This window comes from Aspergillus brunneoviolaceus (assembly GCF_003184695.1).
Source record: "Aspergillus brunneoviolaceus CBS 621.78 unplaced genomic scaffold BO95scaffold_11, whole genome shotgun sequence".
NCBI lineage: Eukaryota > Fungi > Ascomycota > Eurotiomycetes > Eurotiales > Aspergillaceae > Aspergillus > Aspergillus brunneoviolaceus.
In genome coordinates, this window is record NW_020290741.1 from 246,302 (window position 1) to 258,603 (window position 12,302).

The following is a 12,302-nucleotide window of genomic DNA, read 5'->3' on the forward strand; positions in this document are numbered from 1 at the left end:
CGCAAATGATCACGGAGACTGTTGCAATAAACTCACCTCTAATCCTGCAGCCCTTCACCAGGAACGCAGCGGGCAAGGGTCGATGGGGTTGGTCGTAGGAGTTGTTGATGCTGGTCGTCGACTGTCTCGTGAATTTCGCACTGTGGCTCGCTTGTTGGGGGGGGACACTTGCCCTACCCCGGGCTAGTCTGCATGGGGGCTAGTTCTGTCAGGTGATGTGCTGAGTCATCCCGCCTCTCGCCAGGCGGTTTTCGGACGCACTGTCTGTCCACCCCTCTTATCTAATCGGCCGCCAAGGATAGTACTAGGTAGCCACTAGCCCTATCTCGGTAGTTTGGCGCTAAGCCTGAAACGGGCTTCCCAGTAGAGCTGGCACTGCACCACTAGAAGACTGGACCGAGCATTAAAGAGCCTGGAGGTTAAGGAGCACAGCCGGACAAAGCACCATAGTGTGGACTACTACTACTAGAGCACTTCAGTACCTCAATGCATAGCATAGCCTATCTACCCTAGACCTCATCAAATGAATCTTTCAACCACCGCGCTCAATATTCTCCACATCCACCACTACAATATCCGTAAAAAAGTCCTACCACCACTACTAACGTTACTTCTTCTTCGCCTCCTCCTCGCGCACCAACCGATCAAACCGCTTGAACCCCTGAAACCCCTCGATCAGCGTCGACAGCACCCACGCCCACCACACGCGGGACCCCAGCGCGACCCCATGCCTCCGTAGCCGCGTGTACGCCAGCACGGATGCCTCGAACGCATGCACGACCAGCGTGAACGCCAACACCGCCGGCTGCATCCTGGCGCAGAACCCCGCGAACCCCTGGGGCCACCACCACCCGGTCTCCAGCCGCAAGCCCTCGTACACCCACCCGCCCGGCAGCAGGTTCTCCCGCCGGCTGAACGCCAGGATGCCCGAGAGACAGATCAGGAAGGCAAGGATGTCGCCGGGCCGGGACGGCACACGGTAGGCGGTGATCTTGATGTCGGAGAGGTCGAGCCGCTCCAGACATTGCTTGTGCATGGCGACGAGGCGGGCGCGGGTCTTGCTGAAGGACTGCAGCGGCGGGTCCAGCGCCACGGTGTAGCGGGTGCCGGTGTTGTGGTTGTGGTGGTGGTTGGTGCGGAGGACGAGATCGGAGAGCGTGATGGTTTCGAGGGTCGCGGTCGAGGCCTCGGCGGCGGAGACGCCGTTGTACACGCGGAGGTAGTAGGCGAGGGAGTCTTGGTGGTTGGCGTTCATGTGGGTGATGGTGAAGGAGATTCCGTTGTTGTTGTTGTTGTTGTTGTTGTTGTTGGTTTTACTAGCGGAAGAAGAGGATGAGGCAGACGAGGAGGGGTTTGATGATTGGGGTGGTGGAGGAGACATTTTCTGTTTTGCCCGTCGTTTCTGCCTCGCTCCTCTGGTTTCGATTCGAATTATAGGTTGAGTCACTCGATGGGAGATGTCACAAGTAGCGGTCTGTGAGTTGTGGCTATATACTACTCAAGGACCGGCGAGTCAGGCGAATATTATAATGTAGTGGTGGTGGATGTGGTAGGACACTGTTGGACATAACCGGAGTGATGGATGAGACGGACTCCCTTTTGCGATGTCAAGAATCCACAGGGGCCGCCGGAGACCTCGGGCTAAAAGTCACCCCATGCTTCGCATGTGTTTTCCCCCGTGCAACCCCATTCATGGGTTCTTGCATTCGACCATGGATCATGCTATCTTCTTGGTGCTTTTTGGCTCACAACAGTTGGACGGCAGATCTGTCTTCTTATCAGTCTTGGATGGTCGCCAGTGTTGTTGGCTCGAAATACGCCAAGCCGTCGTATAGTCGGAGAAGCCCGCACCACCTGGGAACTCCCTCTAGCAGTACAACTTGGTCTTGAAGACAACCCTGGGATACTATGTGACAGGGTCACAGACCATTGGTCAGCCAACGGCAAGCCCGCTAAATCTATCCGACTTGATGTCAGCATAGTTCACGCACGCATCCTTGTCATAATAGATAGACATAAGCAGCGGCCCCCCTATGCATGAATCACGAAGGAGGAACGATAGTACACCGTGCCAAGGACCGGATGCATTGACTTGAAATAGATTATCACATTTACCGCTATAAGGCGAAATGACCAACGATGGGAGTATAATTATGCACAATAAACACTAGCCAAAGCTCTATGAGAACAGCTGACAACACAAAGAATAAAGCGACAGTAATCAACCGGTCAGGTAAAAATCCTTTCATAATCGTCGTAACGCGACAAGCACAGGCGGCGGAAACGGGATGTTTTGCGATGGCGAGGAAACTCTCGAGAAGAAATTCGGATGGCACGGTCGCTCTCGAAGCACAACAGAATCGAATCGGTGGAGAGCATGTCGGATCATGCGCTGCGTTCATCAAAGAAAAATCGTCAATCCGTCAGGTTCTATTTCAGTTGCTTAAGCGGAGTCCAACGGGAGTTTTTGTGGGGTGGTTGTTGTTTTTCAGTGTTGCCGGGTCGGAAAACCCCCGAAGACTCTCTCATATAGGAAAGATACCTCGAAGGTTCTCTTCGAGGCGAACCACAAGAAAAGCAGACAAGCACGAGAGAAAGGAGGGAGTATGGGGGTATAGTGCAGGAGTGGGGGTCACTTACAGCAGAGCCAATGTCAAATCACCGTGGATGCGAGCCTTCAGCTCAACCTCGATCTCCAAGTTCAGTTCCAACTTCAGGCGCATACCCTCCTCATCTGCGCCCTTCTGGTCGTTCGAGGGTGCCGGATCCATTGCGCCGTTGGAGAGGTTCTTGTTGTCTCTGCTGCTTATCGTAGTAGGCTGCCAGCGCTCCATCGCTTGCACAGCTTCTTGCTCGTCATCGTCATATTCATCGTCGTAATCGTCGTCATCGTCGTACTCGTCCGAGGCATAGTCATCAGAGTACTCTGCATTGTCATCGTCATCGTCGTAAGTCTGACCCTGGGCTTGAGGTCGCCGGCGACGCTGGGCCGTCTGCTTCTGTTGTTGCGGTGCTTGATCTTCCTCTTCCTCAGAGATGTAGTCATCCGAATCGTAATCAGTCTCCGAGTCGTCAGGGTCGTTAGTGTAAGTGGGAGGCTGTTGAGTCTTGGGTTTCTCGGCTTGTGCGGTGGCCATGGTGTATGTTCGTTGTTGCTTGTTGGTGCAGGGAAGAGGCAATTAAAACGTAATCAGATTGCGGTTTATACTACTTGTATATCTGTGTATCTTCCGAGGGATCAATCGTGGCTAGTGCCTAGGCGCGTCAGGTTAACGACGAGTATGAGTATGTAATCAAGCAAAACGAGAGGAAGGGAAAGAAGAGGAATAGAGCGAGCCGAAGCGACAATGGTGGGTTTACATACGAGATGGCTCAACACCGATGGGACGGGACTGACAAGTAGAAGGCGAATCGTCAGAGGGCAGAGGGTCGAAGAACGACAGAGACGAATAGGGTGAGTGGTACGAGCAAATGGTCTGTGAGGAAGGACAGGTATGGAAAAGCAGGCGTAATGGGCAGGGAAAGACTGCGATGACTTCGCATGAGCGACTGGAGAAGTCAAGCGATATGACGTCGGAGGGACAGGGAAGGAGAGCCAAAGAAGCGCCTCCGCACCACGGACATCAACGACATCATCGTCGTTGCAGCATCGCTCCAGCGCTCAGGTCAGGCGATTCCTGATCGGCCGGGCCACGTTGTCTGGACCCTCGTTTGAGGACGCAAGGGGTGGTGGTGGTAGTTGTGGTGGTGGGGTTACAATGACCACCGAATGAATTCATCGTCATCATGGGGGGATGGGGGGAATTTGGAGTGAGGAGTACGTAGACTGCACTGTTCGGGCATACTGAGTAGCAAGTTACATTTTCATAGAGTACAGTAGTCAAGTTACGTACCGGAGCATAGTCCACGGTGTGACCATCGGGTAACCAGAATAGCAAGCCAGGTGTACTCGGTACCTGGAAATGGCAGAGGTACGGCCGAGAGAAGAGCCATGGAAAGTGCACTGCGGGTCATTCCAAGAGGTCAGAAAAAAAGGAGGCAAATCGGCACTGCGTATCCGATCTTGACACATTCCTATACTTTTTATTTTGACTTCTATCAACCCTTATGTGCTGTGAAGAGCAGCAATTCATGAGGTGAATCCCACGTACTGAGCTCCAGAGGTATACTGATTGTACTCGTGGTAACAATGAGGGTATTGTCCATGTAATCCATGACTTCTCAAGCCGTTGGAGAGTGACGTCTGTTGGCCGCGGGCGTCATCCACAGTGACTGGAAAGGGCATAAGTTGGTGGAGACACACGGCACAGTCAATCAAACAATAAATAGCATATTGTCCGATACCTTCTTCTCATTGGATGATTTGGTATGCCATTGGCAATGAACAAGAAGAACAAAAGGCCCCTGTCACTGTCAAAAAAACACTAACTCCCCTCCCTCCTCAGCAATCGACGTCATCATCCCCAGCCCTGGCAGCAAAAGCAAAAAAAAGAAAAAAGACCACCTACCAACGACGATCGCCTCCCTCGTCGGCGGCGCAAGCTGACGTCGATGGCAGTCCCCCCCAAACTTCCCCCCAACCCACAATATGCCCAGATCCTTGCATGACTGAACCGAGCGGGGCATTTTCCCATCTTGCAATCGAGGAATTGAGGTAATCGAAAGTAATCAAGGTAAACCGAAACAAAACGATCTCTGGTCCCAAATAACCGGCTGGGATTGGTGGTGAAAGGGGTTGGTGGGAGTGGTGGAAGCCTGTATGTAACATGCACAACGCAAAGGAAAGAAAAAAGCCCTATATAGATCTGCGACCCCGTATCACCAGACCGGTAACATCACCAGATATATTCGTCCTTGTGCCCCCCATCAATCCTCCTTGAGATTCTTCTTCTCTTTTTCTTTTTTCTTTCATCATGTCCGAGCAGACCAACAATCCTTCCTCCAACCCTTCCACCCCTCAACAAGAGAACACTCCAGGCTCCCCCCAGCCCCAGGAGGAAGACCAGTCCGAGCAGCAGCAGCAGCAACAACCTGACCAGTCCAAGGAAGAAGACAACAACGACAACAACGAATCGGAGCAAAAGCCCGACGAGGAAAAGGAAGACGATAAGGATAAGGATCAAGATCAATCCCAAGAACAAGATCAACCCCAAGACCAAGACCAATCCAAGGACCAAGATAAACCCGAGGAGAAGTCTCAAGAACCCGAGATAAAGCAAGAAGAAGACGAAGAAGAAGGAGAAGGAGAAGCAGCCGAACCCCAGCCCAAGAAAGAAGAGCCCGAATCCGACGCTCCTCAACCCAAGCAAGAACCCCAATCCGAAGAAGCCGACAGCAAACCCAAGAAGGACCCACAGCAGCGCAAACGCCGTTCGCGTCCTCCCCAGAAACTTCACAGACAACAAGAAGAATCCGACACGGAATCAATTCCCCGCAACAACATGGACAACGGAGCCGTTGAGAAGCCCCGCCGCCAGCGCCGCCAGCGCACGCAGCAGCAGCAGCAAGGCGGCCAGGACGGCGGTCTGGGCGGCCTCCCCGGGGTCGGGCAGGCGGGCGATCTCGTCCAGAACACGGCGGGTCAAGCCCTGGGCGGAGTCACCGGCGGAGCGGGCAAGACCGTCGGCGGCCTCCTCGGCGGCGGCGGCAAGCAGGAGGAAGGCGATGGCAAGGACGAACAATTGCGACTGCGTCTGGATCTCAACCTGGACATCGAGGTCCAATTGAAGGCCAAGATTCACGGTGATTTGACTCTGGGCTTGTTGTAAGTTTTCCCCCCTTCACTCTTCCCTATTCCCTCTTCTCCCTCTCCACTCCGATTATATATTTGAAGCCAGCTCATAGTGCGAATAGTAGCTAACCACGTCCGAAAACTCACCGTAGGAACTAAACCACGACAGCACCCCTTTTTCGATTCGAAATCCGCCCTCCCCTTCCCGTTTTTCCCACACTTTCCTGACTCTGAAGCTTCACTTTCTATTTTCATTTCTTTTCTGGTTCTTCGTTCTCCTGCAGAATGAAAAATCGAGGGTCTCGATAGAAAAAGTGTTATCCCTATGGTTCCTCCCCCAAACAACACACCACACCCTAGCGGGTGGTGTTTCATGCTTATGCCTTGACGGTTTTGATACCTCCACTTTTCTTTCGCCTTGAGAACTTTAGTTCGTCGTTGTGCTTGGCTTCTAGTTTTCTTGATTGTTTCTTCATCGTGCCTGCATCCTCCTAGAAGATATTCGCGCGCGCGCGTGTGTGTGTGTGTGGTTCCTCCTTGCCTGTCTAATAGCTCGCTTATCTTCATTACTCTACTATTCTCCTGTTATGTCGATGAAATGAATGTGATGAACCAACTATCCTATAATATTGATCTGATAATGTAGACACATGCCAATGACTGTAGGAGTTTGTTAAATGGATGAACCATCAATGCGCCTGGGTTTTCAAACGTTCGTATGCTGTAAACATCAGAAGAAGGTCTGACAGTAACCGCCATCTTGTCTTGAGCCAGATATATGAACAACACTCTATACATTTCCCATCTAATTGAAACAGTTAAACAAGAAAAGTTTAGGGAGGTAAAACAAAATAAACATGAACAGAACCGATAGATCCTCCCCCCCTACCTCCTCCCCCCGCCACCGCGGCTATTGGCATGCATACAATACACTCCAAGTCCAGTATTAGACCTCAAAACTCACCCACCGTAGCGACAACATTAGCCATGGTGATTCGAGGTCATTACACCAAGAACAGCCATGTACCGCAGCCCAGCCACGCAATTCCCAAGCCAAGCATCCCCTATCATGTCATCCTCGATTACAACCCCGCAATGTACATCAACCCATAGCCTACCGTCACGACCACGACAAACGCCATAAGACTGGCCGGGATACCGCGCGTAAAGAAGTGCCGGACTTGCAGGTACCGCTGGCCGGTTTGCGGGACTTCAGTCATGATGGCGGCTAGAGACAAGTGTTGGTTAGATGCATGGTAAGAGTCAGGAAGAAAAGTGCGGGTCACGTACTCATATTGGGGAAGCCACTGGTGGGAAGTGCCATGGCCACAGAGCACATCAACGCGCTGGCCATCACGAGCAGGTTGGGGTGAGGATCCGCCATGCTGACGCCGATCTGGCGGACCAGAGGGAGCATGATCAACGCCGCAACGGTGTGGGAGATAAAGGTGGCGATGACCAGAATCAAGGCGGAGAAGACGATTAGCACGCCGTAAAGACTCAGATGCTCCACGCGCATCCGGATAGCATTGGCGAGTGTGTGCAGAAGTCCAGACGATGTGACGGCCTTGCCAAGACAGAGTCCGCCCGCCGCAAGGATGATGATGGTCCAAAGAAAGTTGTTAAAATCCTCCTTGTTGAGGATACCAGTGCCGAAGAACAAAACCATGGGAATGATGGCGATCACGCCCATGTCGCCGAAGATATGTTCAAGTTGGTGGCTGCCACACCAGAGGCCAATGGTCGACAGAGTCACAATGGTGATGAACCATTGCACGCCCGTGAAGTTGTCCTTGAGTGGTCGAATCGGAACAATGGTCGTATCCTGACCCACATGGAAACTAACCAACAGAAGGACCCAAATCAGCAGGATAGAGATGATACACACAGGCAAGGAGATGAAGAACCATGTACCCCAACTGATGCTCGGATACATGTTCTGAAGTGCAATGATGTTCTGTGGAGAAGCGATCGGCGATGCGGCGCCCCCGACGTTGGCCGCCAGAGCGATTCCAAGGACAAGGGCCTTGGCGAAGTTCGAATCCGGTGACAGATTGCGCAAAAGCGGCTGGATGATCGAATAGCACAAGACTGGGGAGGCGACGTTACTGATCCACATACTCAAGAACATGCTCACGAACATGTTGGTGAGAAGGACCACTCGGGGATTGGAACCCGCTTTGCTCAGCACGAACATAGCCATCCGACGGGCAATATCGTACTTGGACAACGCTGCTGCAATGGTAAACCCGCCGAGTAAGAGCATGATTACCGGCGTCCACATGGCACTAAAGGCGGCGCTGGTGGCCTCCTTCGGTCCCAGCCGCTGGTGAGGCTTGTCCTCGGACTTCATGATACGAAGCATCACGACAAGGAAAGGAATAAGTAACGAAGTCACGAAGAGAGGAATGACCTGCAATCGGTTAGCGCTGTCCGTGATTATGTCTGACAGCCCGAAACGTGGCCAAACATACCTCAGTAGCCCATAGCAAACTGACAAACACAAGCATAGCCAGACAATTCTGTTGCTCCGGCTTTTCCAGGATAGGAACAGAAAGCAAAGTCGTAAAAACAACCAAGATGAAGACAAGTGTACCGAAGCTCAAGCTGCAAACCCACTGAGGGAGGTGGTAGACACCAATCGGCGTCCTCACCACTGTACCTTTGGTTTCTTGCTCGTCACCCTGGCGGCGTGCGGCTGCTGGATCGTTGTCTCCCCCAAGTAAAGTGCGACGAATACCAACGTTAGCAGCCTGAGCCTTCCGTTCGATGCCGATCATCTCCCTCCAGACGGTGTTCCTCTCCCAGACAACATGCTCTCTCAAATGCAGTCGCAGTTCACGCTTGGCTAGAGGCAGGTTGCCCGTAGTGATCACCTCAGCGTAAACAGCCTCGATTTTGTGGATGTGATCATCTACCCTTTCCATGGTGTAATCCGTAAAGGGGTAGGCCGGAGCCACAACCGCGTTCATGTAATCCCGGCGCAAGTTACGGTCCATGATCTTGTCATACTTCTTCAGAGCCTTGGAGAAGCCCGTCTTGTTCAACTGAATGTACGACTTGAGCCCACAGATGGAGACGTAGGCGGTAACAGCCTGTTTCTTGAGCGAGACACCATCGTTAAAGAGATCCACCACGGTGGGATCGGCGCTTTGCTCGTCGTGGGCGCCTGCACGGCTCGTAGATTGGCCGTGGTACCCTAGCAGCCTAGAATCTGCCGCCCAGACGCTCGAGTCCCTCATATCATCCGTGCGACTACCGTCGTGATTACTGGATTCGGCCCCATGCGATCGAGGTCGGTTCTGACCCGTCGGCGCGGCACGGTCATCGTCACTGTCTGCATCGTCATCATCGTCATCGTCTTCATCTCCGATCGTGTCGCTGAACGTGCTACGTCGCCGCTCCTGTCGGTTCCTCGAGCCGGAACTCATGGTTCTTGCCTTAATCATGTTCTCGCTCATTGGGTCGATATTTGCCCTGTCGGCCCTGGACACATAGTCCTCCGCAAGTCTGGCCACATCTTCGACCTCCTTGAACACCTCCACCTCCTTTACTTGGTAGAAAGAGCAGATTTTCTCCAGCTCCGCATCTAAAGCCCGACGGAAGATCGCATCCGGGTTCGGCGTGTTATCGAGCAGCGGCGCTGACTCAACATCGGGATGGCTCTGACCAGTCGAGCGGTGCGCTTCCTGTTCTAGGGAATAAATCCTACCACAACAGGTTAGCTCAGCACTTTGACGCCTCGCAAAGGAGACCAGTGGATACAACGATTCTCCTTCCCCCCCAACGAAAGCAATGTCGCACAACGCGAGCATTGTGCTAGCGGAATTGGGAAGACGGGGTGTCGGGCGACGTACAATTTCTTAAGGTTGCTGTAAGCGAGGTAATAGGCACTCCAATCCGGCACCGCGTTGAACTGGATGCTGTGTGAGAACTTCATCTTGGGCGAAGGGGTGCGCTGGTGGTGATAAGCGCAGCGTTGGAGAGCTTCTATCCAAAACTTGATTCTATCCGGCCTTCTGTGCTGGGTGCGCCAGGGGACCCTCTTCTCGTCGTCGGTGCTGGGTAAGGTACTGTCCGGGTGGTGCGCAACGGCTCGAGATCGCGGATCGTGTGACTTGGCCGATGTCGTGACAGGAAGGGATTCGGGGAATTCGACGAGTTCGATAGCCTGATGACCGAGAGGGGTTACGGTTTTATCGTAGTGCGTGGAGGCACCCCTCGCAGAAGCGATGCGTGCCACAGATCGGCCAACGGCATTCGACGACACGGTGTCGGACGAGAAAAAGAATGCGAGGGAGGAGCGGGGCAAGACCGGCAATGAATTAAATATCGGTTCAATGCACTCGCACTCGTGGATTTGACGGTCTGGCTGAATGTGTATTTTAGGTTGCACCTTCGAACGCTAGCGCACTAGTGTTGGTTGATAACGACTCTCGTTTCGTGGTTTAGTTAATGGTATCGTTATCGTCCCCGGGTAGTTAGTCGATGGCTGTGCAAGACTCCGGTCGGCGAACGGCCAACGCACGTCTACAACTGCAATGTGCCAGAGCACCTGTCAAAACCAGAGCTGATGAGAAGCAGTGAGAAGCAATGAGAGAGAAGTGGGTTAGTTCTCATCCTAGGAAAACAAAAAGTCAGATTGAAGTAGGAAACGTTGGAGCTGAGCAGAGCTGAGCTAAACTGCTACAGCTGACGCCGAGACAACCCAATCGGGAAGGGGGCGTTAGTCATCCGGAGGTTATCGGGGAGCTTCACCTTTCCGGCGATTGCTAGAAGATTTAGATCGGTGAACATTAAATATACAGAACTCTTAGAAACAGTGACTCGGCTTATTGAAGAAAAAACAAACGAACAAAGTAAGGAATACACACTGGGAGAACATAAGAAAAAAATATACAACATCCCCAAAAGCAAGTTAGCCAATTCCTGAACCCGTATTCCATGGAATGCAATTAGATTGAACCCCATCGCTGCAATCATGGCATAATCAAACTGGTGATACAAAACAACTATTTCCGGTTCATGAGGTATCCAAGGTTCGACCGGCCTGCAACACCAAGCTTGTGCACCATCTCCCTGCGATCCCACGCACCACTACGGCCCTCCGCAACGGAAACCAGCTCCTGTGCAACTCTCATAGCGAAGTTGCTGTCCCGACGCTTGTCCGAAGCGTCGATAATCCACCGAATGGCCGTCCGCCGACGCTGTCTGAGAGCGAGGGGCACAGGGATCTGCACCGCTGCACCACCACCAGCAATACCCTTCTGTTGGCGGATCTTGACCAAGGGAGCAACGGAGTCGATGATGAGAGTGAGGTAGAGGAGAGGGTTGAGAGGAAGCTGGGCGTTAGGGGGGCCGGGAAGCAAAGGTCGCCTCGGGTTCCTGTTGGGTGGAGGCGAAGTCCGCAGGTGGTCAAGAATGAACGACATATCCTGCCAGAGCATCGCTATTAGCATGACTATGGCTCAGAGGACCAGGTCCGATTAGTTAGCCACATACCTTGTAAGCCCTGGACAACTTTCCATCACGCATGAGCTGCTTTGTGAGCTGCTCCAGTAGCCCGTCGTATCGGGAACGGAAGTTATCGGTCTTGCCCAAAGGCTTGCTGGGCGCATCGAATTTAAGTCCAGGGTGCAACTCGGCAGCTTGCGCGTTAACCTGAGAAACCATGTTCGCCACAAGGGCAGCCGAAGCGTCGTCGAAATCAGCCGACTTTTCTAACTCTGGTTGCATGCGACGAGCAGATGTTGAGAATGAGCGCTTGCCCGACTGATTCTTCATTTGGTCTTGCATGACCTTGGGGGCATGTTTTTGAGCATTCTTATCACGCTGCAAGATCTGCGCGGAAAAGTAGTCAACGTTAGTGTTTAGACGCTACCAGAAGCACGAGGGAAGAAATGGCGCTGAAGAGGCAACAGCAATCCAGACGAGCTACTCACCTCAGAGATAGGCGTTCCCTGCTCCAGTTCCGGGCTGGAGACACCGCCATCGCATCTCTTGTCCATAATCTTGCTGACCTCGGCGGCCTCTTCACTAACATGGGGCAATGGGTCCTCGGTTGGGCCCTTAAAGCCCTCTGACTTTTCCTTTCCATCGCTACCGGACGAGTTCCAACGCTTCGTCATCTGGGACGAAGCTGAGAGGCCGGATTTCACGCCATTGGTGGTCGAGGGCCGGCTGGCATTCCAAATAGTCGCGATGCTGCGGCGGGCAGCGGCCGTCGAAGGCTGGCATATAGCGGGAACCGCTCTTGCGGTGAATAGATTGAGACGCGGCGGCATGGTGATATGAGGCCTTCAGTGACCGGAGACTATCTGTCAATTGGAAGGGAACAAAAGTGGATGAAGTCACTCTAATCGGTCCTGGCTCCTTGCCATGAAGTCCGGCGAACGATTTTCCTCCTCCACATTTGCTGAGTCATCGATTGCCAAGATTCCAGCCAAATGTGAAGAAGGAAACGAGAACCGCCACAACTATGACGATGTTTTTGTACACTACATCATTCTTGGACTTAGAGTTATCGAAGATCCTGGACACAATTGCTAATCTCAAAGGATTTGCACTCTAT

General features: G+C 52.8%; 4 protein-coding genes across 4 annotated transcripts; 1 reads left to right on the top strand and 3 right to left on the bottom strand.

Annotated features, from left to right (window-relative positions):
- Positions 1-307: 307 nt before the first annotated feature.
- BO95DRAFT_25407 (DUF2470 domain-containing protein) lies at positions 308-1,480 on the bottom strand. Its single transcript, XM_025581461.1, has one exon. The coding sequence runs from the start codon at positions 1,379-1,381 to the stop codon at positions 608-610; it is 774 nt and encodes a 257-aa protein (XP_025445572.1). The 5' UTR covers positions 1,382-1,480; the 3' UTR covers positions 308-607.
- An 834-nt stretch (positions 1,481-2,314) lies between these two features.
- On the bottom strand, positions 2,315-3,248 carry BO95DRAFT_439756 (uncharacterized protein). The gene has a single exon (XM_025585795.1). It carries the CDS (start codon positions 3,135-3,137, stop codon positions 2,637-2,639), a length of 501 nt encoding a protein of 166 aa, XP_025445573.1. The 5' UTR covers positions 3,138-3,248; the 3' UTR covers positions 2,315-2,636.
- A 1,211-nt stretch (positions 3,249-4,459) lies between these two features.
- Positions 4,460-5,994, top strand: BO95DRAFT_439757 (uncharacterized protein). Its single transcript, XM_025585796.1, has 2 exons — positions 4,460-5,764; positions 5,854-5,994. Exons 1-2 carry the CDS (start codon positions 4,914-4,916, stop codon positions 5,858-5,860), a joined length of 858 nt encoding a protein of 285 aa, XP_025445574.1. The 5' UTR covers positions 4,460-4,913; the 3' UTR covers positions 5,861-5,994.
- Positions 5,995-6,352: 358 nt separating this feature from the next.
- BO95DRAFT_511832 (putative plasma membrane phosphate transporter Pho87) lies at positions 6,353-12,096 on the bottom strand. Its single transcript, XM_025591470.1, has 7 exons — positions 11,674-12,096; positions 11,234-11,572; positions 10,827-11,166; positions 9,589-10,099; positions 8,206-9,439; positions 7,022-8,144; positions 6,353-6,959 (listed from the first exon to the last, which is right to left on the bottom strand). Exons 1-7 carry the CDS (start codon positions 12,013-12,015, stop codon positions 6,814-6,816), a joined length of 4,035 nt encoding a protein of 1,344 aa, XP_025445575.1. The 5' UTR covers positions 12,016-12,096; the 3' UTR covers positions 6,353-6,813.
- Positions 12,097-12,302: the final 206 nt, after the last annotated feature.

Excerpts from the sequence above, each read along its gene's own strand:
- BO95DRAFT_25407 (XM_025581461.1), bottom strand. The coding sequence starts at position 1,381 with ATGTCTCCTCCACCACCCCAATCATCAAACCCCTCCTCGTCTGCCTCA.
- BO95DRAFT_439756 (XM_025585795.1), bottom strand. The coding sequence starts at position 3,137 with ATGGCCACCGCACAAGCCGAGAAACCCAAGACTCAACAGCCTCCCACT.
- BO95DRAFT_439757 (XM_025585796.1), top strand. The coding sequence starts at position 4,914 with ATGTCCGAGCAGACCAACAATCCTTCCTCCAACCCTTCCACCCCTCAA.
- BO95DRAFT_511832 (XM_025591470.1), bottom strand. The coding sequence starts at position 12,015 with ATGCCGCCGCGTCTCAATCTATTCACCGCAAGAGCGGTTCCCGCTATA. Across the intron at positions 11,167-11,233 it reads AGTTGTCCAGGGCTTACAAG|GATATGTCGTTCATTCTTGA; the intron begins GTATGTGGCTAA and ends ATGCTCTGGCAG. Across the intron at positions 8,145-8,205 it reads GTTTGCTATGGGCTACTGAG|GTCATTCCTCTCTTCGTGAC; the intron begins GTATGTTTGGCC and ends AACCGATTGCAG.